General features: G+C 46.9%; 1 protein-coding gene across 3 annotated transcripts in view; it reads left to right on the top strand.

The window, feature by feature from the left end:
• Positions 1-26437, top strand: part of PRKCA (protein kinase C alpha) — a 1238880-nt gene that overhangs the window by 1196101 nt on the left and 16342 nt on the right. For all 3 annotated transcript variants that reach the window (XR_014966571.1, XM_085617273.1, XM_085617272.1), the window contains 2 exons: positions 10652-10759; positions 22899-23039. Coding sequence is in view for 2 of the 3 variants with exons in the window: in XM_085617273.1 (XP_085473399.1) it covers positions 10652-10759; positions 22899-23039 (249 nt within the window). In the remaining variant the exon portion in view is untranslated. The remainder of the gene's footprint in view (positions 1-10651; positions 10760-22898; positions 23040-26437) is intronic.

The raw sequence follows: 26437 nt of genomic DNA, 5'->3' as shown, positions 1-26437 counted from the left end.
CCACCTCCTCACTAATGTATTTGCAAGTTCCCTCATGTTTAGATGTTGTTAAGTGAGTAAATAACAGCTACCCGCAAATGGTAAAGTCCAAATTACTCTTAATCCTCATGTAAGTATGAAAATCACAAGAGGTCGAAGCGGGCTTCCGCTCCCTCGCGTCACTCCCATTAGCATGAACAGGCACAAGGGCAGTGCCACCCTTTTCGATCCTACTGGAGCCGATTCCACAGCTGATTCTGGCACAACACGACCTTAAGCCACACAGCATAATATCGAACAGTTAGTTCCATGCAGCCAGGCTCCGGCTCTTTGGATCTCTGCCAACTCCCTCTGGTGCACTCCCTCTGGTGTACCTTCAGACCCCAAGGAGCCTAGAGCCCTTTAACCTTGGATACCGTGGCCCTCAGTGACAGCCGGACCCTCTAATATTACCCTATTGTTCTGACACCTCTGCTGGCACCACAACCCACGCTTGCCCCTGGGACATCCACACTGATGCCGACTTTGCCACTTGAAGACGCAGCAAGATTGCCCGGTCCGCGCTTCGCTTCAATCCACGTGAGGCACCACTTCCCCTACTTGACTTATAACCTAGACAATATTCTCTCAATTCCCTCTTTGGGACTGACTCTGATAATGATTATGACCCGGGTGAAGAGTTCGCTCAGCCCTACCAAAATGAGAATTGGTATAAGACTTTCAGGAAGCGATTGGCCTCAATACCTCTCCAGAGACCAGTCTGTTTTCTCCCCCTGGCCCAGCCACAGAGGAATCCGCCTCCTACTCCATGGTAATGCATAGGTCAGCCAAAGTGCTTGACCTCCAGCTTTCTACCTTGAAAGTGAAAACAAATGTCTGGATGGAAGTCCTCCAACTGGGGCAAACGTCTTCCGAGCCCCTTCTTCCATTAAAAGAGGGACTGATGGATAGCTTATTGGGGGCTTGGGCCAAACCTTGCTCTGGTCCCCGAGTCAAAAGACAAATTGCCAGGAGTCCTGGTGACCCCACATTAAAAAGCCTAGTGGTGCAAGCTTCCACCAGCTGCTCTAATACCAACACATTTCCCACCACTCCCCCTATTAGGGAATCTAAGTGAGAGGAAACATTCAGCAAACACGGTCAAGCTACTTTTGCCATAACCTACATGAGGACGTACCAGTGTGTGTGTGGGACGGTGTGGACCTACAGCAGGCGCGCGGTCAGAAAACATGAACAACCCCCCCCAACAAACCCCCCACCCTATACCTCAAAAACACTGAAGTATCTGTCGCGGCTGGGCGAGGTTCCAATCCCCAACAGGGGGACGAGAGCTGCTCTGACCAAAGGAGCCCCAACTCACAGTCCATACCCCTCGGGCACGTCCCTAGCCAGCAAGGGCCTGGCGGAGAGACCAGCCCATAACCTTGTCTCTCTGATAATCAAACAGCAGTCTGGAGCCTCCGCAGCACCCAGCGGACCCAAGGATCAATCCGCTGATGCCTACTGCCCAGAGGTGGAGCCTCCCCGAAAAGAGGCGCTGCAGGACCGAGAGGGGCGTCTAGATCGTGACCGTCTGGTGCCCTGCAGGGCCATCTCGTTCGATGATGAATCAGAGTCTCTACCAGGCGGCGTATGGGCTCTCACTCGCACCGTCTCATCAGTCCATTTGAAGACTTCTTCCGGGGTGTCAAAGAATTGTGTACGGGAGCGGTACACCACCCGCAGGTGGGCGGGAAACAAGAGAGCATAGGGGAGTTTGAGGTCTCTCAGGCGAGCTTTCGCCGCCATGAACGACTGTCGCTGCTGCTGCACTAACCTCATATAGTCAGGGAGAATGAGAATACGTGCATTTTCATAAATAAGGGGATCCTTGACTCGGACCTGCTTCAAGATGGCGTCGCGATCAAGGTAGTTCAGGAATTTCGCTATTACTGGCCGCGGGCGAGCCCCCGGCAGCAGCCTCTGCATAAGCTCCCTGTGGGCTCATTCCACAACGAAGCAACGGGACATGGCCTCAGGGAGAAGCCAGCCCTCTAACCACTGCGTCAGAAAGCGCTCCATGTTGTCTCCCTCGCAACCCTCCGGAAACCCAACAAAGCGGAGGTTGTTATGCCGGGCCCGCCTTTCTGCATCTTCCACTCGCATCGCTAGCCCTTTCTGGACCGATTCCATGGCAGCAACTTTTTTCTTCAACGAGGTGACGTCGTCTTCCACCCCCGATATGAGTTTCGACCTCCGTAACGCACGACACTGTGTTGCGCAGGTCTTGTCTCAGCAGCATGACATCTGAGCCGACCGCTCCAATTTTTGCATCGAGCATGTCCCTAGATTGGGTGATGGCTGCCATAAGTGCTGCATTGTCTGGCACCACTCCCTGTTGTCCTCCTGGTGTCCCACCAGCTGCCCCGGTACCTGTATATTTATCGATGAGGCCTTGCTTGGTCTGGCCGCCCCTACCCATGTCTCGCGTCATGGCCGCTGTCAGGGATACACTCCGGTGGACACCCGCGGTCCGGTCCGACCGCCAAACGAAGGATCTCCAAAAACAGCTACTGGGTTCACTCCCAAGGAATATCTCCTCCCTTCGCGGCCCGACACGGCTGCCGGATCTCCAACCGGCACTGGTTCCAATGTGTGGGGGGGGGAAAGGTGGCGGGCAGATAGTCCCCCACCGACACTTGGGTAACTCCTCCACCCACATCCAGCAACCAAGACCTACGGCGGTGCGCAGAGCAAGGCCGCTCAACAGGCGGTGTGCAACGGGGGGGCGTACCACTGTAGGCCCCAATCTCTGCAGTGTCCCCCGCTGTCCTCGGGATCCACCGTGGGACCCTCGCGTGGCAGCCACACCGGGTCCCCTCCGTCACTCCCTGCGGTCCGACACGACCGCACATGCAGTCACCGCCAGACAGAGGGGGGTAGAGTTTATAGCGCGTCGCAGTAGTGGAATTGGCCCCCAAAGTTCAACGTGGCAGCCTCAGAGGGACGCTCGGCACCCTAAAATGTCTTTCGGCCAGCTGCGCCACTCACTCCCGCTGCCCCCTACCTCCGTGGCCCGAAAAGGCCACCAAGCTGTGTTCCACCTCCGCCGGTCCCGGCCGAATCAGGGGACACCAGCCATCCACATGCCTTTGTCCGGGCTCGCGAGAGACCAACGGCCGGTCCGCCGCTCGCCCCACTGCTGCGACGGCTCCTCAGCCCGGTCGGACGCCAGGCAACTCCCCGGCTTCTCCTAGGGCACGCCTATCACAGGCCTCAGCTCCCCTCGGCGGACGCAGCTCCGTCCGCGAGACTCCCGCGGCGGGAAAACCGGTCCGGGTGCAAGCCGCCGTGCTCCGATTGCAGCTGAGCCACTTGGGTCCCGAAGTAAGGTCAGAGAGACACGATAATTGTGCAGGATAACTTAGGGCTGGACGGAGCGCGCTCAGAATGCGACCGCCATCATGGCTTGCTAAGCCACACCCCGGATGAGTAGGTTTTTAAAAGAGAATTTATTGCATCATGATCGAAATGATCTGCTTCAACAAAATGTCGAAATGTTTATGTTTATGTTTGTTTATTTATATAGCGCATATATACCGGCAGGTCTCTTAGCGCTTGACAGAAGGAGATTGCATCAGAGGGTACAGAAATGGCCCAGCGGAAGTAGAAATTCTATTATGATGCAAGGAATAATGTCAAAATCTGTCCTTACAGGGTAGGTGATGTTGTTCGGATTAAAACTCCAAGTTTTGTGCCCAAGTTTTCAACCCTTTAGTCATTGACAAAGTGTGTGGCAACGCCGTAAGGATCCTTGGTCGCAATTGGTGGAACACTGTTAGGATTGTTAAAGTTAATAAACATGATGAGGTGAATTTGCAGCCTGGTGTACGCGGTCTTGGGAAATTGGTCAATTCTGGTTCCAATCCTAGACAACCCCCTATCCTTACAAACGGTTACCGTGGGGGTTCTCCCTTCCATCTTGAAGGTGTCATGATCCCCACTCAACCTCTGCACAAGAGCCTCAGAGCTCGAAAGATCCCTAGCAGGTACCGTTAGGATCCTTAGTCAGTTTGTGTTTTTGTTGCACAGGTTGTTTCATCTATGTTTTCCTTTCAGGTTTTAGTATTAATTTTTTTTGCAGATGTATAAAGGGTTTTGTAGGTTTCTTATGTAGTGCTCTAGCATCTTTCTAGCTGTGGGTTGCTCTTTCAATCTTAGTATGTGTTAAGCTAGTTTCTCATGTCCCTTTTATTTATTGTTAAGCTTATTCCATGTTTCTTTTCTGTTTTTCCCATGTGGTTATTTATTTTGTTTTTTGTTTGGTTGCATTTAGACCAATGTTTATTCAAAAAGGGAGAACTCAATGTAGTAATGTTCTATTTCTCCTGACTGCGTCATTGCCGTGCAATGTGCTGGAACCCAGGAGACTGCGAGTTCCAGAGAGTGGCGGTTGGTGGTGTTTCGGCAGCCTGAAGCGGTCGGGGGTACGGTTGTTGGACGGAATAAAAGATTAACTTCTCCCTACGCCGTTGTCGGCCACTTATTTCAATAGTGTAATGCCAATCTACCCTAAATGCCTGTTGGCTCTACTATGTACACATGTATCATAATGCATGTGTTAATCCTACTGCCTTTACTGTAACCTTTCATACAAAACAGATCAGGTCAATGACCTTCATCAGTGACTTGTCACCAGAAACAACTCAGTTCTGCTGTGTTGAGTATAAGCTTTACCACAATGCAAAACGTGCAATAGATTTTCTTTTTTTCAGCAGAAGCATGCAACATTTGCCTAACAAAATATATTCACAAGGAAATAAGCAATTGGTTGGAGCCAAAGCCAATCTCTCAATAGTGCTTCCTAAAGGTTTTTAGGTCTCGCCTGAGACAGCGCTTTAGCGCTGCTCTGGCGAGACTTATAGTAAGCACTTTTGGAAGTGCAAACGAGTGCTTTCAGGCCGCCAACTACTGTGCATGTGTGCCGGGCGCGCGCACCATTTGGCAGCCTGAAAGCACTCGTAGTCTTTCACTTTCGCGGCCGCTCGGCCGCTTTGATGTTTTATCGCGATTGCGATCACTTTCAGTTTCGCGCCGCTTGTTCTGGTTTTTATTGCAGCTCGAACACAATGGACTTATCCACAGCTGGTGGAGCGAAAACATCATGTGACCCGTGGCCTTCCTGCAACATGCCCTTTCACGCTTCGCAAATGGCCATTAACTCAACACCAGCCACGTCCTACCATGGCAACCGCACTCCAGGCATGCTACGATACTCCCCATGCGTCTCCAGCGAAACCAAGCCCACACCGCTTAAAGCAGCTGCCCTGGCACGGAACCCCCCCCCACACACACAACTCCCCCATGCCAGGAGCAGACGCGCTACAGCTGCTTGATTCCTTCATGGCGCAAACAAGGCCACAAGGCAAACTCTGTCATAACCGCCGCCCATGGCCCCCTGGCAACACAACACCAGCAGCACACTTCAGCAATGCCCATCAACTTCACTTTAAACCCACAGCGCCTGCCTTCCCACCCGTGTACCCACAAAGCTCCATCCGCTCCGCTCCTCCCCTGCAAAACCATAAATGTTTTATTTACACTCGTATTTCTGACAATTGACTGACATCTTGTCTTTAATCACACTGTACCCGCAAGCTATTTTATTTGTCCAGTGTTTATGAAGCTGCTGCAGCCTGCTGATAAACTCCCGCCTGGTTTGGACATGCTCTTGGGACACCAAGTCTACGGCGTCTCTGCACGTGACTACATTTCTTATCAGTCACACTGTTTACACGCTCCAGTCGGCTCTCTGATTGGGCCTCTATTAAAATCACGCTGCTTTCACGCCGACGTTACTGTCCCTCCTCCTCGCTGCAACAGCAGTGAGGCAGCACCATACGAGGGGGACTTCCGGGGACAGAGAGCCGTGCGTGTGCCCTCCTGTCTCGGTGTGCTTATTTTTAATCAATTAGCCGAATGATTTGCACGCGGGCCGCTTTTACTTTTGCGGTCCTCTGATTTCTGCCTGCCGTGTATTGCCACGAGGCAGGGACAGCCCATGGGCACACAGGGAGCGGCAGAGCTGCAGCAGCCAGGCCAGCTAAGCAGGCACGGAGCTCAGAGGTGCACACAGCCTGACTGATAAATAATTGCTAATTCCAACCACGACCTGCTTTTGGGGACCATATGACATGTAGGGGAAGGAAGACATGACTAGCCAGTCTGCATTATACATAATTTGTCTGCACCGTGCTTCCGTTTGTAAATTGTCATTTAACATTCGTGTTTGTGTTGCATATTTATTCTGTTTAGTAGTCAGATGCCCATCGGATAACTGCTTCCCAGACTAGCAAGAACATATTTGCAGTACCACACACTGCTGCACGCCACACACTGCTGCACGCCTCACACTGCTGCACGCTTCACACTGCTGCACGCTTCACACTGCTGCACGCCGCTCACTGCTGCACGCCGCTCACTGCTGCACGCAGCACACTGCTGCACGCCGCACACTGCTGCACGCCGCACACTGCTGCACGCCGCACACTGCTACACGAAACACTGCTGCACGCCACACACTGCTGCACGCCACACACTGCTGCACGCCACACACTGCTGCACGCCACACACTGCTGCACGCCACAAACTGCTGCACGCCACACACTGCTGCATGCCGCACAATGCTACACGAAACACTGCTGCACGGCACACACTGCTGCACGCCACACACTGCTGCACACCACACACTGCTGCACACTGCTGCATTACTCACTGCTGCATGCTGCACGACACTGCTGAACGCAGCACACTGCTGCATGCCGCACACTGCTGCACGCTGCACACTGCTGCACGCCGCTGCACGCCACACAGCGCTGCATGCCTCACACTGCTACACGAAACACTGCTGCATGCCACACACTGCTGCACGCCGCACACTGCTGCACGCCATACACTGCTGCACGCCACACACTGCTGCACGCCGCACACTGCTGCACGCCGCACACTGCAGCACACCTCACACTGCAGCACACCTCACACTGCTGCACGCCACACACTGCTGCACGCCACACACTGCTGCACGCCGCACACTGCTGCACGCCGCACACTGCTGCACGCCGCACACTGCTGCACTCCACACACTGCTTTTATGCGAGTTTATGCTACTGACATTGTAAATGACAATGCCTTTTATTTGTTTTAAAACCAAAGCATAAATAAAAGGCATTGTAATTTTACAATGCCAATAGCTCAAACTCTTATAAATGCGAGACCTATTGCATTGCAAATGCTTGTTTTCTGTTGTATGCAAAACATCAACTGAAAGCTGCACTGTCAAGCCTGACCTAAAAAGGTGGCAAAGTGACCCAGAAGAGAAATCCTTTAAACGGCTGTAATTTTTAAGTTAATTCTGCTCTGAGCTTTAGGTGCCAAACTTCACGGCTTCAGCATCACATACATGCAACGTCCTGCCTTACTCATTTGAATGCCTTTGACTTCCAAAGGAGAGAGTAAATTAGAAGGTAGAATGGTCGATCAAGGTGAACCTCTTGGCTTTTCCTGTGCTCTCTCACACTCAGAATAAAAGTCACCTAGGACCCAGCCAGCTGCACTCCTTGGAGTAACAGTTATTTTACCTTCTAGGGAGGCTTTTTAACAATTTGTGAAAGTGTTTAACTCCTGGTCGCTTTGAATGTTTTTCATCATTTCGTTGTAGTTGAATTCTTAAATGTGAACATTGACTGTTTATTTCCTGACTTTATTGTTGGGTTAGGTGCTGCTAAATGGTTTACATACACTTTCTATAAGTAAAGCCTGCTGCTTGAGCCACAGGTACCAAGGTTTAGCCTTAAATACTCCAGAGGAGCTCAACCATAGCTCACGTAAGACTGGGGTTTCTTGCCCACCTCAGTTACCAATCCAATTTCCCATCCCTGTGTATCTAGAACCTGCAGTCAGCAGCTGCATAATTATTCAGCAATGAGCCTAAAATGCAGTGACTGATCATTGGGAGTCTAGAGCCAGAGGTGGTGACGATCCCTGAACGTAAGCTTAAGGGCACAGCCCTGCCAGATACTTTCAAGGAACACCTGAAAAGAACATACTTACACTTCCCTTTGACTGACCTCTGTGTAGAACATGGGTTGAAAGACCCACCTAGCTGAACACTAACTGCGCCTGTTTCTGCACTCACACAAATGTATATCATACTCCTCAGCACCAAGAAACCTAGTTGTGTAGTGAGCGCTATAAAAATTTTTGTCTCTCTCCCCGCTCCATTTCTCGCTGCCCAGAGGTATTGAAAGCAAATATGCAACACTTTATAAAACTACTAAATAAATATACTATGATAAATATTCTTCTTCATGAAAGCTCCAAAGGTATAACTAATTTTGTAATAGAGCTGCTAAGTCGCAAGAGTATTTCAGAATTGTCTCCTGGTACATTCAGGATTTATACAGTGCAGCTAATCACCTGATAGGGTATCCACGCGCTTGCAGGTTCCTGAGGCTTATTAAAACAGCCAAGTCTTGAGGGCCATTTGGAATTCTGAAGTGAGGTGATGGTCCGGAGGTGCGTGGAGAGGCTGTTACAGGTCTTTGCTGCTATGTGGGAAAAGGAGCATTCTCCACTTCTGCTTGGGTAGATGTGGGGAGTATGGACAAGTGAAAGGGAGGCGGATAGTAGTCTTCTTGACGGGTGGTTGAAATTCAGGCTGTGGTTAATGTAGGCTGGTGCTTGGTTGTGTAGAGCCTTATGTGCGTGGGTCAACAGCTTGAATTGGCTTCTCTTCTGTACAGGAAGCCAGTGGAGTTTCCTGAGGTGGGGTGTGATGTGGGTCCGTTGAAGAAGGCCGAGGATGAGTCTGGAGCATTCTGTATGGTCTGAAGTCTCTGCAGAAGTTGTGCTGCAATTCCTACGTAGAGGCCATTGCCATAGTCCAGTTGGCTTGTGATGAGGGCATATATCACAGTGTTCTCATGTGTAGGGGTAGCCACTTGAAGATCTTACATAGCATGCACAGAGTGAGGAAGCAGGTGGAGGAGACCGCATTGATCTGTGATTTCATGGTGAGCTTGTAAATTATTTTGAGACCGTTGGATCTGACCATGTTTGCCAGTGGGGTCATATATGCGTTGAAGAGAGTGGGGCTGAGGGATGAGCCCCGGGAGACACCGCAAGTGATCTCCTTGGGTTCAGAGGTGAAAGGTGGGAGGTGAAGTTTTCTCCATCCTTTTACGTCACGCCAAAGAAACAAAGTTATCGTCTTTTCAAGCATCTTAAATTGTACAAGAATTGCCCAACCAGGCCTATTCATAGGCACGTAGAACAAACTTCATTACACCGTCACATTTAATTCACCCAATGCATTTCGGTTGGTCAACGACCTTCTTCAGGGGTGTCTACAATAATTTAAAAATATGCGTCAATCCCACAAGTTGACATTCAATAAAAAATTACAATTTTGAACTCATTTTATACCTCTTATTTTCCCATGACATAAAGCATAATCCTCCCTTCTAGAACATAAAAATAATTCGAAACAGACTCCCTCACACCCACGTTATCTCTGCAAGACTATTGTACGAACGCCTTTAGCTTCAACATAAACTAACCAAATAGTGTACAAAAACAAATTAACTCTCAAACTGGCAAACATGATGAATTTTTCGGAACTTTAAGGGTGTGCTTCAGGTCTATTTCTATTAGAAGGTTTTAATAACACATCCCTGCCACCTGCAGCCTCAGGTGGTGTAAAAATCCCTGCGGCTATAAGTGGCTTCTCTATACTCCACCAGCAGAATTTGCAGTTACTTAGCAGTGACGGTGTGGCCGCACACACCAAGATTTAGCACAACCCTGATGCAGCAAACATCCCAAGCAATCAAAGTTTCCCAGGTTACAGGTGAAGCTGAGGCACCACTCTGTAACTATGAAGCCAGTTCAGATGATTATCACCAGTGCAAGCCTCAAGAATATTGGTGTTCTTGCCATATTGGTCACAATACACAGACCATAAGAGCCCATGCTCTACCGTTCAGTCATTCACTTCAGCATAGGATCAGTTTTCAACCCTTGTCCAACTAATGGTAGGTCATGTGCACACGTGGATGGTAAGGAAACAATAACGAGCATTATTAACTATCTCCGAGGTCATTAAAGCTATTATCAAGCTTTTTTGCCAGCTGTGCCTCTCAACCTTTGATTGCTTTCTCCATTTATCACTCGGATCCTTCCTTTTTAGAGCACTTTTCACCATGTACTACCCTAAGAGAGCACTGAATTCCTCTTCTGCTCTGGTCTTATACTCAATGTCCCACACTTTCGACATACTGCACTTGGTGGCCGGGCTTTATCAGCAATCACCGCCAAGGATGGGATAACCATCGTCTTCATCTGAGGATGACTAGGAGAACCTCGTCCTTCTACTTATTGCTGAAAACCCACCTCTTATCTGTCCTTTAATTGGAACCCCTTAATATCAGTGCCTAGACACCTGGTCTCCTACTAACAGTGCGCTTTATAAATGGCAAATCTTGCAGTGAGCCGTGTGCCCAGAGAGGTTGCGTAGCCGTCTCAGCTCCTAACAGTAGTTCCAGGTGCATTCCTAGTGGTTCTGGGTGGCTGTTTCACTCTAAGTATTGCAGTGAATGTGCTAAACATTGATATCCCACCCATTCTGTTTCCGCAGCCTCCTTTCGATGGGGAAGATGAAGATGAACTTTTCCAGTCTATAATGGAGCACAACGTCTCGTACCCGAAACAAATGTCCAAAGAAGCCGTTTCTATCTGCAAAGGGGTGAGTATGGCACCAAGATGGCGCCGAGCTTCCCACCGATCATGCTATGCATGCTTTTATTTGTGGTGTGATGTCTAAAGCTTGACAAGATTGGCATTATGTGATCTAGGACTGAAATATAACCCATTATTCATTATGTAATTCCCCCTCTTTATTAAGTAGAGTTTTTTTAGCAGCGCAGACTTGGATTAAATTATTTCAATGTAACGTAATCTGATGGAGCACACGTGGAAATAAAGGAACGTGGGTGTGTTTTGTTTCTGAAATAGCCCCTAAATGGAAGCCGATAAAGTGTGATCAATCAGCGATGAGTGTGGAGTACAAGCCCAAGAGTGGTCCCCTGCCTATAGGTGGCAATCATTTCTCCCCACCCAGCAGGATGCCATGTGTAGAGGGTTAAAGTGCCAATCTATGTCGCTGTCTTTAGAAATATATCATGGTTGCTCATTTTGCCTCCAAGTCGTAATGAAGAAACCGGAGTACAGTTATTTTAAATCATAAATCGAGACAAAACGAATTCCTTCACGAAAGCACACGAGTTCATTTAAACAAAAATGTAATTACATAGTGCGTGCCGAGGACACAGTGCATAGTGGGTGTGAAGTGTTCCAGAGAGACCTGCCAGGCATCTTGTCACTGTGCATTTGTAGCTGCTGATTACTGACCAGGATTGACGGTCTTTGAGCAATGTTTGGAGCACTCGTATGCGCTAAGGGATCATTTTTCAGAGGTGTAGTTGGAAAGCAATAGGAATTCCATCAATTGGTCAGTTTCTATTTAGTAACTATCCAGCAGTATATTTGCACATTTATGAGCAATAAATATAAATGTGTTATGGCCGTGCTCCAGGAAACAACATCAAAGACTATCAGGTTCGCTCCCTGACTTTAACAGCTGCGCCTCTTTCTAGGGTGGCATTGCATTTTGGACCATACTGCAAAAGATTTTAAAGCTCATCGGTTCCAACTCAGTTACAGGTTTTAAAAACACACATTATCATGTCTCAGTGCAGTCCGGTCATTGCAGTTATTAATATGGTATACATTCTTTACATTTTTTTTAATACAGAACCGTATACATATTTCATTCTGTTTGGTGCTCATCAGAGTTGTTCAGCTTTGCCAGTTTGTAAGTAGAAAGATGTCAGTGCAGTATAATGTAGGCCTCACAGTAGTTCTGTTCTGGCCTCAGGGAGCCTCGACGTTCAGGGATTTGGGTCTGCGGTGCTTCTAGTCAGGCCTCAACCACTGCTTTTCTATTAGTCAAATCCAGTAGAACTGAAGAACAGGCCTGAAATTAATTGTATTCAGGCCACAGTTGCTGGTAGACAGGTCTGATCGACTACAGCCGATGATGCCAGTGGATGTTTCCAACAAGCTACGTCCTTTCAGCGGTCCGAGCTTGTTGATACCGCTGATTCCCTTTGTTTCGATAGCCTTCCGATCAACTCTTACGCCAAGAGGAAGATCTCTCTTGAAACCGCAATAGTGTTGATGAATGCCTCAAACTCTTCTGCCAGGTTGCCAGTGGCAGTAAGGTACAGTGGCGGCTGGTGACGTTTGAGAGTGATGAAGCTGGACTGCGCTGAGCATGAGGGGCAGCATCGAGGTTCACTTTAAGGGGACGCATCATTTTTTAGGAGGCCGGTCACCATTTCCAATGCAAATTTATTTTTAAAAACAATGGGATAAAATGTTGGATTTTTCCAGCAAAAGCTTTTAAAAGGAACAAAAAGCAATAGCTTTCATAGGCTTTTGTACAAAACTCTTAAAGTATCTTGGAAATATCCTGGCTTAGTAGGCAAGCCAGACTGCCTTATGTAGGAATGTTTGCAGCTGGTGAGAAGTTTTGTGATTGGTATCTCCCTCACAAAATGTTTGGGAAATGAGTTCCCTTACCTCCATGTGAACAAAGGGCAGGAGTATACATTGAGGATAATAGGACTCAAATGTGGCACAGTAAGTAAGCCCCATTTCTACTCGGAGGGTCAGTAGAGATCCTCAGAGAAAAATTTGAAAATGACACAGATAAATGCTGCATTTCATGACACTATTTTTAAGTAATTGGCTACAATTCCAGAGGTTCTGAAGGGGCATTAATAAAATAGTCCAATAATTTTGTGCTGTGCCAGGCAAACCTTACCCTCCCAAGTGGTGTTAAAGTTTGCATTTCCCAAGGAAACCGCTTATAAATGGAGGTGGAACAGTGAATCCTCTAGCTTAATTTACTGGAAATTGGCTGAAAGTATATGCATATAGGACTCAGTTTAAACAATTTGTTATTCAATGACATTGGGATTATCATTTTTGAAATTGTTTATGGCATTGTCTTCTCTTCATTGTTCCGTCATGCAGCTTCCAAGCAGTTTATCACTTATCTGTTACAACAGGAGCTCTAATTGGGAAAGGCAAGGTGGTATACTGCGTACAGACAGCAGTACCACACGAACACCATATGCTTTTATAAGAATTATGCTGCTAAATTACATCAGTTCAGTCTATTTCACCGAGCATTCACAGGTACCACCGTCAGACATCTGCAGATTCTGCCGTTTACGCCAATTTTACATCTTCATCAAGCAAGATGGATCTTCATAGGACATGGATTCTTACCATTAGGACCAATGCCCATCTTGACACTGCGTCCTCTGTTGAGCACCTCTGGAAGTTTAAAGGAAGATTTATGTAATTTGACTGGTGGCCGCTGAACAGCGGTTATAAGCCATAAATGCTGCACCTACTACATAGAGATGATACCCAGACACAATATAATATTAAACGGGAAAAGCTCTTGTCTGCGTTCAGTACTTTACGAAAGTAATATGATATGTTCCAAGTACTAAATCACGGACAAGTCTCAGCCAAAACATTTAGGACACAGGGACTGAAATTATTTGATGAGATAAGCGCTGCACCAGTCATCATTATCAAACATTTTCAGCACAGCATTGTGTCTTCCACTTGCGGCTGAAAGTTCAAGAAAATGTGGGCTTTGGCCACAGCCAGCTCCAGTGCATTGCCAGGCAGCAGCACGCACAGCACTTAATCAGTGCAGACACTTCACTCTGCTTGAGTCTTATATTAACCCCTGTCAATTTCCTGCCCCTTGGAGGCTCTCTGAATAACTTTAACGCTTGTGGCAAGGACCCATATGAAAATTCAGCTGTGGATAAGGGGTGCATTTTTCTCTGCATAAAATAATATGGAAATAGTTTGATCCCAGACAGTGGCATATATCAACCTTTGACAATATTTCAGTCCCATTGCTTAATGGATTGAAAGGAAAACTGAAAAGTTGCTGAATGCAAACCAAAGCACCCTGAAGCATACCACGCCGTACATGTGAACAGAGATATAAGATTTGGCAACCTTCGGTGCCAACACTGATGTTCCAGCTCCCATATATGTTTTAGAGCTGAAAGACGTGATAATGTTGCAAGTGTCACATGTAGCAGCATAGACATTCACTGCCTGAACAAAAAGGTTGGATTTGCACTCTGGGCTCTTTCCCACTGTAATGCAATGTGAAAGGGCGCGTAACCTTCCTACCCATGCTAGAAAGTGGTGCTTACGTGATTGGTTTAAGTGTTGTACCTGTGAGTGCCCAGTAAAAAGGGACACCACATACAAAGGCCAGGTACTGCACTGGAATAAGCGCGGGACGCAGCACTGATTGTGCCACCCTCCAAAATAGTCTTTCAAACATATATCAAGCCTGCCATTGCAGGTCTGTGGGTGCGCAGTTGCGCCAGTGCTCAGGTTGGCATGTCCAACTCATTAGCTAACCCTCAGTAGGCCTTTCACTACCACTAGAGCACACCTAGGGTAAGCACTGGTGGGCAGAGCAAGTGGTAGGCGCAAGGCAGGGCAGATACACATGGGTGTTCCCTGTCCCAGGTAGTAAAGAACCCCCATGTGTTTTTTCTCTACCCAGGAGGACAGCTCTTCCCATGGGACAATACCAGGGTTTTGCTGATTATCTTTTAGTGGCCTTAGGGCTATGGGCACTTTCCCACTGTAAATGTACTGTGAAAGTGTGTGCGTCCTTCCAGCACATATTAGGAAGTGGTGCTTACCTGATGTTTTTAAACATGCCAAGCCTGCCATTGCAGGCCTGTGTGTGTGTGTGTGCAATTGCACTTATGCTCAGGATGGCCTTTCTAAACCACTGGTCAATCCTGAGGGGACCTTTCACTTCCCCTTTGCACCCCTGGGATTAGTCTTGAGGGGTGAAGCCAGTGGTAGGTGAAATGTAGGGCGGGTACACGTGTGTTCCGTGCCCAGTTAGTGAAGAATACCCATGTGTGTTTTCACTACCTAAGAGGTTTGCTCTTCCCATAGGTTAGCAAGGGGGAATGGCTGAGATTTCTTCAAGCCGCAATACTAGCTTACAGTGGTGCAGTCGCATAAAGCTTCCTATCATTGGATTCACAATGACAAACCCTTAACCTGGTAAAGAGGGATTTGTCATTGATAGCTTAGAAATGCCACTTCTAGAAAGTGGGCATTTCTCTACTCTAAAATCCTTTGTGTGCCTTTCAGTTTGACCCGTGTCCACACTGGAGGGAGGAGGATCACATCTCTGCATTCCCCAAAGACAGCTATAAACATTTGGTATGCAACTGGAATGACAGACCTCTGCAATTTGAGGGCCTGGCTGCATAGATTGTAGGAAGAGGTTTTGACACTTGGCCTCTGGGAGCCAGGTCATGTCCTCACTAAAGATTAAGATCTGCATTACCAGGCCACTTGGCAGACAGGAATGAAATTTAGGGGAGACATCTGTGGTTCAAAGGGAAACCCTCTGAACCTCCCCTGACTTCAAAGGCTCACTACAGTATAACTACTGGTGCCATACTTCAGTATGGTTAGGATACACTTTTGGGGACGTGGAACCAGAGATCCTGGAACTGCATGGTGCTCACTGCCAAAGGAATATGTTATGCACAAGGAGGATAACGGTCATTTGAAGGGACTGTGCACCCTTCCTGAATAGTGACTGGTCGTTTGTCGACGGCCACCTAATGAGTCCTGCTGCCTACCCCCACCTTCTTCTCTGAGACCTTGACTAAGTGTGACTCCATCTGCAGCTGGCCTAGTATAAGGGGGAAGGTTTCCTGTATCTCCAGCCCTTGGGTGTAGGGTAGTCCGGGTCAGCTGAAGGGTGGAGGAGACCTTGGGGCCACGGGGTTTGCATTTGCATTATCAACTGACCTGCCGATATCAGTTGCATCCCATTAGGGTGCTGTGTGCTTGTGTGTTCCATACGGAGCTGCCTGATATTCATGGCACTGCATATCGGTGATAAGTGAGTGTATGGAAGTGACTGCCTGTGACTAATTACACCGCATGACAGTGTTGCTTTACACATTGATTTCTTGCTAAAAGAATACTACATTTGACATTGGATTTGACCTGTGCGGCCTTGGCCCACGGTGCTATTTGAAAGTGTTGTAAATATCTGTGTGTACACATTTCTGATATCGTTGTGATTTGGGGTGCACTCTAACTGTGTGGTATTGAATAATAATAATTGCCAAGGTGAGCCTTGTGCGGACAAGGTTTCACACAGCATAAGGGTGCTGGGGGTGGTTAAATAGGATATTTACCAAGTGTGCATTTTACTGGTGTCATTTTAACACGGTTGGCCTATTACGGCCAGTGATATTTCCGAATGTGATTTATGCCCAGAAATACCGGATGTTCATGTTGTATTAGTTAATCTGTGTGTTGAATACACACGTTATTTACACACACCACGTATGAAGTCTTTTTTTGTGATTTTTAGTGTATATATTGTGTGAGAGTGCTGTGCCAATGCTTTAATACATTGTCTCTGTGATAAGCCTGACTGCTCGGTGCCAAACCATCCAAGGGTGAATGCAGTTTATACAGTGAGTGTAATCACCCACCCCTGATTTGAGTGGTAGGTTCTGCTTGACTAAGGCCTCACCTCATCCAAACAGAGTGTGCCAGTTCCAACATATTTGCATTTAAAAATGAAGATTTTGGCCTGGCAAAGGAGGGCGCACCCAAGACAGTCATGAAAACCAGGTTTGTCTCACTCAGCTTTTTGCCTTACTGAAAGGGAGTTCAGTAAGACCTTGTGGTGATGTTATTCAGTCTTGAGGAGCCATGCCCAGCCCAGCTACATCTTCCAGCCTTTCCCTGCTGGAGGATTTTTAGAACCAAATAAATGATTACGTTCGGAGAAGAAATCTTGGACCGGAGTGAGAAGACAAATCTATCTCAAAATGAAGTCACCTTAGCAGATCCCAAATCTAGCTTTGTGCTGCTTGGAGCTTTTGGTACGAAAACCAACCTCTTCTGCTTCCGCGCATATCAGGTTTGAGGGACCCTCACCAGCTTCTGTCTTGGACTTTACTGCATCAGAGGATTCTGATTCCTAGCTAAAATACTAAATCAGAAGGTAAAAGGTTTGACCAGGATGACACCTTTGCATATTCTAATTCTGTTGAGATGCAGTTGTGGCTAGGTTCAGGTAAACCATGAACTGTCACTTCTGATTCGGCCTTTATTTTTTCTAACCTTTAAAAAATATATTTATCTGGTACCTGCTTCCTGTATTAAATTATATTGTTGCTGTTTTGCTTATTGCAATTTTCTGCCTTTTTTTAAATTAGTTTGGGAATTTTATTGTGCTGTATTCTTTATTTTGTAATTGTTTGTACTGCTTGAAGTTAACTCTCATTTCTTTGGGAATTGCCTGCTGCTTGTGCTATAAGTACCAGGGGTTGAGTAGAGTTTCTCTGAAACTTGGGTTGAGACCTATCCAGGTTGTGTTTATTAAGTTGGTAATGGTCCCCATATGCAAATGAATACCCCCCTTTCTATCAGAACCCTATTATGAAGGACTGGCCACACACCCACTGCAGTTTTTATTTAAACTTTCCACATGTTTGTCTGATGTGTATATTCCGCTACAAGACGAAAAGTGTTAAAAGGGTACCACACATCCATTTCAACCGTTTTCATGCTCCATTTGATATTATCATATTGTTCTCATGGCTGTGTTGGTTCCTTATGATTGGTGAAGGATGATTCTACTGTGAAATGTGATGTGCCTTGGGTGGGGAATTTGTGCGACGCTTCAGTTTTTGATTCAGTGCGTTCTTAGCCTCATTCTGCAGTGCTTTATGCTTCATTGTTCCTTAGTTCTCACTCATGAGTTCTGAGTGTAGTTAGTTGTGTGTGTATGGTCACACTCTCCCACAATGAATATGTTTGATTACTTTCAGTTAAGTGTCCACAGGCAGAGAAGGTGGAGCTGTGTCAAAGTCTATTCCTCCTAAACTGATGTGTTTGAAACAGCCTACTTATGAATGAATTTTATGTATCTGTGACCTGCTTAATGCTACCTATTTCTAGTTGAGCTTCCTCACAGTCTATTTACTGTAGCTCCTTTGTTTCAGTGCTACAGCTGTGTATATTTGATCATGCCAGTTTTGTCAACATTGTCCCATTTCACTAGAAACGAAATAGTTCCTGAATCATTATTTACATCTACCACTACAATATTGGATTATCTGAATCTGTTAGCCATTGTTTACTGTTCTGCTCACAACAGTGAACATTCATCTCTTAGACCTACTCAGATCATGGTATTTAATTTGACTTGATTAAGATTAGTTTGTTGCCATCTCTATTTGCCTTACTGATTTAATTTCTTTATGCTGGGTTGTAACAATTGTCTCTGGCCAAGGGGTCTTATGAGGTCAGGTACTTAGGAACAACATTATAAATATTGCAGAAAAGGCAATGGGTGCTTTAAAATCCTTCCAGTACTAGAAGAAGGTAAATGATTTCAAAATGGATAGTACTGAGACAACGGAGTAAGTATATAAAAAGCAGAGTTAGATTTGGGCTAAACGTAGGTTGTATCGAATTAAAGTAAATTCCATATTGATGTGCTTTACTGCATCAATATTTAGTTATTCGTTTAAGATAAGCCTCCACAGCAGATGCAGCTTTCAACCCACCGCAGAAGCATGTAAAATGGTAAACGCCTGTAATTGGAAGCTAAACTGGGATGCAAGGTCTTTTACATACATCTTGTTCTTTAATAATGGTCATTTTTAAAGACCGCTTTGCATGTGGGGTTTATCATCCATGAAGATATGGAACACTGTGTTTCTGCACTTCCCAAGGAGAGGAATTGTAGGTAGTGAGGGCACTCTTACTATTGACATCTGTGAAATGAGGAGAAAGATACACTGTTCTTTCTTTTGGTGTCCTGGCAAATTTGACGGTGTTTGCGGAGTCAGTTGAAGAACATTGGTTCATCCATGTTAGCTGCATATAACATCTCCCAAGACAAAGCTATTTGTTTTATGTATACAAATGTTGAGAACATAAAACCAAAACCCAAGTCTTGTTTATAATCAGCGATGTAGGTAATTTTTATCATCTGCCCAGCACAACCTAATTGGTTCAAGCTTAATTCATACCTAATTTAAAGGCCATCATATATGAGGCTGAAGCCATATTATGGAGATATAACTGCAAAATGCAGCCAAGTTTGATGATACACGTCCCAGTTCCAGCCAAAAGATGATCAGCTACACAGTCTAGTTGCTAAGATGTAGACTTTGTAAATAGTAGCCCTGTTTTCTATTCTTGGCTTCCACACTCCACCAAAATTGTGCAAACTTGAGCTCGTCATTCATGTGACTCAATCTTTACTGCAAAAATAGGCAGTGTTTAGAGACCACCTCAATGCTGGTATTACGTCCGAGTTGAAAGAACATGGACAATTCTGTTCAGTCATGAAGCTCCTAAAGCTCTTTGAGGTAAGCTGTTTTGCATTATACGCAACTCCCCCCCCCCACTTGCTCATTAGCTCAACATTACCCCTCCTCCCACACCTCCCACTTGAGACTGGCTAACAGTGGACCATCTCTTGTTACGCTGCCAGGAAGTAGCAGCTCTCTTGGCCAGGGGAGCCATACAGAGGGTACTGATAGCAGAAGTAGATTGTGGTTGTTATTCCCGCTATTTTCTGGTGCCCAAGAAGGAAGGAGGCCTTCATTGTGTCCTAGGTTTGTTCCCTCTCTATTTCTTCCTGAAAAAGGAGAAATTCAAAATACTCACACTCTCTCAAGTTTTATCCGCCTTTGACCCGGAAGACTAGATGGTAGCATTGGACTTACAGAACACATACTTTCACATTCCCCTCCTGCCTGTGACCAGACGTTACCTGTGGTTCACGGTGGGCACGAGCACTTTCAATTGGTCGTGCTCCCTTTTGGCCTTACCAGCACCACTCGGGTGTTCACCAAGGTGATGGTGGTGGTTGCAGCTCATCTTCAGAGATCAGTGGTGCCAGTCTTCCTCTATTCCGATGACTGGCTGTTGAAGGCGGGCTCGCCTCAGGCCGTCGTCTCCCACCACCAGACTACGGAGCGCCTTCTGTACTTCCTGGGTTTCACGATCAACGTGCCGAAGTCACCCTTGACTCCCTCTGAGACGCTTCTTTTCATCAGAACTGTTCTGGACATGGTCCAGTTTTAGGCTTATCCTCCTGAATGGTGAATCCAGGATATTCAGGCTAAGATACCGATGTTTCAGCCTCTATCCTGTGTATCGGTGAGACTGACTCTGAGGCTGCTGGCATCATGGCTCCTGCATCTGGCTTGTGACACATGCCCCCATTTGTATTCAGCCTCTGCAGTGGGACCTGACGTTCCAGTGGGTTCAACATCAGGGTAATAATCTCCGACATGGTCTAGATCTCAGAGGGTACTGCACAAGATCTGCAGTGATAGTTAAAGAACCATGATTGGGTCAGCAGCAGACACTTCTCCCTTCCCCAGCCAGATCTCACAGTAGTGACAGATGCATCACTCCTGGGATGGGGTGGCCATCTGGGAGAGGGGGAGATCAGAGGCCTATGGTCTCTGGTGAAAACCAGACTCCACATCCATCTATTGGAGCGCCGAGCAATCCAGCTGGCATTGAAAGTCTTTCTACCCTCCATCAAAGGGAGGCCTGTGCAGGTGTACCCTTTGTCAAAAGGCCTTAAGCTTTTGGACATGGCTGGAACAGTAGGGCATATCCCAGGTGGTTAAACCACCTGGCAGGCTCTCTGAAACCAGGGCAGACGAACTCAGCCAAATATGCTTCGTTCATCATGAATGGCGTCTTTATCTGGAAGTGGTGCAAGGTCTCTCTCAGCAGTGGGCGAGCCTTGATTAGATATGTTCGCCACTGCCGAGAATGTGCAGTGTTAGTGGTTTTGGGGACTGAAGTTCCCAAGGTGGCTCTCACTTGGAGACACTTTTCATCTCGGGTGGAACTCAGGTCTCCTGTACACCTTTCCTGCCCAGAGTTCTCAAGAAGATCAGAAACGACCAGGCCCAAGTCATCCTTGTGGCCTCAGATTGGGATCGGAGAGTTTGGTATTCTGATCTTTTAAAAATGGCCATTGGTCTTCCTATCAGGATGCCCCTTTGGGAGAAACTTCTGTTACAGAAACAGGGTAAGGGTTTTCCACCTGAACCTGTCCATGCTCTACCTTCATGCAGGGAGATTGAGCGGTGACAGCTGACAGCTTTCGACCTTCCGCCCGAAGTCTGTAATATCATCTTGGCAGCCTGGCGTCTTTCCACCAAGACGGTATATGCCTGCCGTTGGGGCATGTTTGAGGCATGGTTTGCAGAAAAACAGATTGCCTTTCTTTCTGGTCCATTTTCTCAGGTTCTTCTGTGTATTCTTTCTCTTACCCCGCAGGGCTCTGCTTTGGGCACCTTAAAGTGCTCTCTTTCTGCCATCTCGGCATTTCTGCGGTTGCCAGATCAGTCATCCCTCTTCCATTTCCCTATTGTACAGAGGCTTTTGAAAGGTCTCTAACATATGTTCCTTCCTTAACCCTCCCATTCCTCCCCGATCTGAGAATGGATTTCTTGTGTTAGGGCTGTTCCCTTTTCATTTCCCTAGTGTTGCACACCAGTGGTCAGTGTTCTTCGTGGCTCCACGCTCCTGCCGCGGAAAGTCGCGAAAAGACACTGCCATCTCTGGTCTGGGGTGGCACCTATTTAGATACCGCGCATGTCTCTTCTGGTGTGGAAGCAGCTGCCGACACCACGCAGAGCTGAAGGACCCCACCTACCAGCGCACAGGAGTACTGCTCTAAAAAAAAAAAATGCAGATCCAGTCTGATGCCTGGGGATAATTCTAAAGTAAGGAATCTGCAGTTAGATGGAGTCTTAATGAGATAAGGCGATACCAAAGATAAGCAACTTATTCTCTAGCAGCTCGAAGAGGTGTGTGGGTCTCCCTGGACAGTTCTGCGTGACATAAAATATTAAATTGCTGTTGATGGCTCGTTTGACTTTGATGGGTCTCCAACCACATCATCATAACTAGCACTGCAAGAAGATAGTGTAACAAAGCTGTGCATGAGGGAACCAATGGAACAAGAAAGGAAGGGAGTGATTGAAGAATGGAAGGGTGGAGAGAAGAATGGAGAAAGAGATGTGTAAGTGAATGAAGGGAAGTATAGATGTATAGCCAGAAGGAGAGGATGGAGGTGTAAAATGCACAATTCGGCCACTTTTGTGCCAGATTTCCCTCGGGGGCGACAGGCCCTCAAACGAGTGCCAGGTTAGCCTCACTCGCTTGTACAGTGCCATGTGGGATGTGGTTATCCGTGGGGGTTGTTTTATTTTTCTTGCTACTCCTGGTATAAAGGAAGTTTAGAGCCCTGCTGTGAAGAGGGTCCGCCCCTTCGGCACCTGGGTAGTCTCTGCCAAGGAAGCACCTCTCCCATGGCACTGGGTACAACACAGGCTCCAATCCAGCCAAGTGTTCCAAGGATCACAAAAGCAGTGCCCGGCTGTGCGATAAATCCGTGCAGCTGCAGACACCTACCTACTCTGCGCTTAGGGTGACGCATGCCGAGAATGTGTAAGCAAAAGAGTTGGCGCAATCCTGACATCTCACACTGGCACGTCTGCATGAAAAGCCCAAATTATATATGCTGTCTTTCCTTTCCAAGATTGATTTTGACTGAAATAGTTCTTTTTGTGTTCACTGTGATAATAACGGCCTGCCCATGAATAGCCGATTAGCCCTCCGCTGTGAAAGGCACCTCACTCTTGTGCGCGTCTCTTGGTTTGTAGCTGATGACGAAGCACCCGGCCAAGCGCCTGGGCTGCGGGCCCGAGGGGGAGCGCGACCTCAAGGAGCACGCCTTCTTCAGGAGGATCGACTGGGAGAAACTGGAGAACAGGGAGATCCAGCCCCCCTACAAGCCCAAAGTGGTGAGTAAACCCAAGTTTGTTTTTTGGTGTGGGGGTGGATTGAGAGCAAATTTGTAATGGGGGGCCCTAGATCATTTGTTAAAAAACTCCTGGAATCTGTTTGCATAGCTGACAGAAAGGTTCTAAAATTAACCTACAAGTCACCCTATGTATCCCTCCAGTCCAGTTTACAAGAAGTATCGAGGCTTAAAACCACCAGAGAGAAATGCATTTACTGCTGTGAAGTGGTGGAGTTCAGGGTTCCCCAGCCCAGGGCCTGTCCTGCCATTGTATGCCGCTCTCCGGTCCCCTCTCTGTAATTTGTGTTAATATAATGACATCCCGCGTGGAGACGATCTGCTTATTTTCATTAAACTCTTTTTCATTGCCCTCGGGCATGTTTCCGAGAAAGCTCTTCTCGTTCCTCTAATAGTCTAATTGTGCACGCGGGATTTCATTTGTTTCATGTCCTCGGATGCTTGACAGATTGTGCGAGCAGCCCGGGATGTGTCATCTGTCGCTGCTCTCCTCTGTGCATGTTCGGCACAGCAGACACTTCTCTGCCCTTGTCAGCCCGGCCGCGCCCCGCGTGCAGCCGCCTTCAGGGCAGCGGTGACCCGTGAATAGAAACTTTACGTCTTAACACTCACGGTTCAGGAAGACATTTTAGCTTGGTCGTGATGCTTTGCCATTATTTGTATTAGATGTCATCAATCTGCGTCCTTCTAAAACCGGAAATATACACTTACACAAGCTGCCTGAAGCAGGAAGGAGTGCCCACGCTCTGCCGGCAGAAGGGAAGGCCAAGCCAGACCCAGTCAGCCTGGGGGGCAGCAGCCATAGTTGTCCCCGGATGAGTTTTTATGAGAGTGGAGACGGGTTCCTTCCCTTTCATGAGGTGTGCGTCTCATTATTAGCCTTCTGTATTACATTGTATGACCAGGTGGGGTTACCTTGTGGCACATTTTGACGTGCAGCATCTCACATGATGCTTTGCGCATTGTTGAGGTACACGTTGACTCCATTGGCTGACAGGATGAACCGAAAGAACTCTCAATTGAAATTCATAAACTGACAATTCTCACCGTCGATGGTATGGCCACATTTATGAAGTCTCATCAGCACCGGACATGACCAGAGTGTCGCCTGTCTGATTGCCTGCAGATGAGAATGTTTTCGCTCGGATATTTGAATCTGGAGGGGTTTAGCAGCATGCCTCAGACAGTTATCGTAAGACCTCTTATACCATTGAGACCTGAAGACTCATTACCAAGCTGTAGATGATTGCATTCTGCATTGAGATCCAGAATGCTGGGCCATCAGCCCATTGACGTCAGCCGTAAAATCATCTGTGGCGGGGGCAATATGACACTCAAGGTTTGATGGCACCACAGAGTGCATTTCTCATCTACCATGATTGCTTGGTTCTCCTCCAAATAGACATTTTAAAGAGGGGGTGCGTCAGTTCCTTAGTGCCATCGCGTGCCAGTGAATGGCTGTTACACATTGCAAGGATAACATACATTCTACACATGGCTATGCTTCGGCAAAATGAATGCTTTGCATTCCCTCCATATTGTTTTGGATTAGGATGGGATCCAACCTAACTTCATCATAGACACCTTGGCACATTTAGTCCTGCGGTGTTGCACGGTGGATTTAAAAGTGATCTTCAACGGAACAGGCACAAGGCTGCAATAAGCATTGATTGTGGTCTTTGTGCAAGACACCTATAGTAGTGTTTTTGACTTCTGAAGCTGCTTCGCATATTAATAATTAAACTTGCATGGGATCCATGACTCGTCTTCTAGTCTCCGATTATTAAGAAAAATCCAGGAAAATGTTTCAACCCGCCAATCCAAAACTACCCTTCCAAGCACGCTTCCTCCTGAACAACTGCCATTGTGATCCCGAATGGCACCAACGGTGGAGTGCGGGGTGTACTGGACTATCTTCATCTATTCTGCCAGGGTGATGTAGACACAGCTGCCTTTCTTCCAGTTTGACCATCAACTGCATTCAGAACGATCCAGCACAACTTCCAGACACCCATGGACAGAATAAGCCTGAATCGGTCCGTTTTGGACCCTGAAACTAGACCTGTATGTACCACTCCAGTAACCCTCGACTACCCTAAAGAGTTGTTTAAGTGCCTTTCCGTCATCCGTCCACTGTACCACATGTGCTTGTCCCCATTTTGGAGAACCTATCCGAGTGCTACCTTCCAAAACGTAGGTGACTGACAGCCACTTATTTCTCTGAAACAATGAACGAGAAGATGTACAGCTTCTTGCAAATGCCTCTGCCTCAGCCTCTATTGGATGAATGCCAACGTTATGTCAAACAACAACAGTACTGAGTTCCTGCTAGGGTGTCAAGTGTAGGTATGTCATTCTGTGTTTGTAATGCACATGTAATGGTGAACATGTGCAAGGGTGGTTTCTATGTTGTTGCATTTAGGTCTAATTTAAGACCAAACACAATGTCCTGCCACAATTAACAGTTATGAATCTTTTGCACTAGATGACTGAGTTTTCTCAGTCCTGAGATGATCTGCATAGATGATACAGTAGGCTTATTCTCATCTGCGTCTAAAAAGATGTTTATCACTTGGAAACTATTTATTCAGCAACACTTGCATTAATAATCCCAGCACATAGCCTTTGTGGACGAATTGCAGCATAAAAAACAGCACTGCTTGGAAATAATTAGAATGCAAATAGGTAGTCTTTCAATGAGAATGGTGTGTGCTATTAAAAAGCATATTACACGGTGGGCATAGCAAATTATTGCTGACATTAGAAACATGCAGGGAATTTGTACATTTACAGAAAGGCAAGTTCTCCTTGAAAGACAGTAAGGTGAGGGGGGATCTTATACTCTTCAGCCAACCAAGTCTGAAGTTTGATTGTGCTTTCCCCAACTCCATGGTTCTAAGATAAATTCTTCCTGTGTACCTGCCGCAGATGCTAAATCTGTGGGCCGTGGTGTGTTTTTCATAGTTGCAAGTGGCGTGAGTAGTATTTGTGTTCTAGTGACCTCACAGTTCATGTAAAATAACAACAGCTGAAAGGAAGGGATTATAATCGTGAAGTAGCAGCCTGAATCACGCCCACCGTTTAATGATTCACCTTGAAAATGACTCTACTTACGCGTATTCCAATGAGAGCCTAAAGCATTGCCTTTCGTGCACACATGCACACATGCATAAAGTGGTGCTTCTTAGGCCACGCCAACTGAAGCAAGCATGGCAATTTATGCAATTGTAGGGCATGAAAACCCTTGAGGATTGCCAAGGACATTCCCCTTGAGTAATCAGTTTAATTTAGTAGGGCAAGTGTTGGGGGAGTAGATCAGGAAAGCAATGCCTGCAATTCGTGCCAGTCTGAGACCATATTCATGAGTTTGTGAAGTCACTG

This window comes from Triturus cristatus, chromosome 7, assembly GCF_964204655.1.
Source record: "Triturus cristatus chromosome 7, aTriCri1.1, whole genome shotgun sequence".
NCBI classification, from domain to species: Eukaryota; Metazoa; Chordata; class Amphibia; order Caudata; family Salamandridae; genus Triturus; species Triturus cristatus.
Note: the sequence above shows the minus strand (reverse complement) of the source record. Positions and strands in the feature narration are given on the sequence as shown.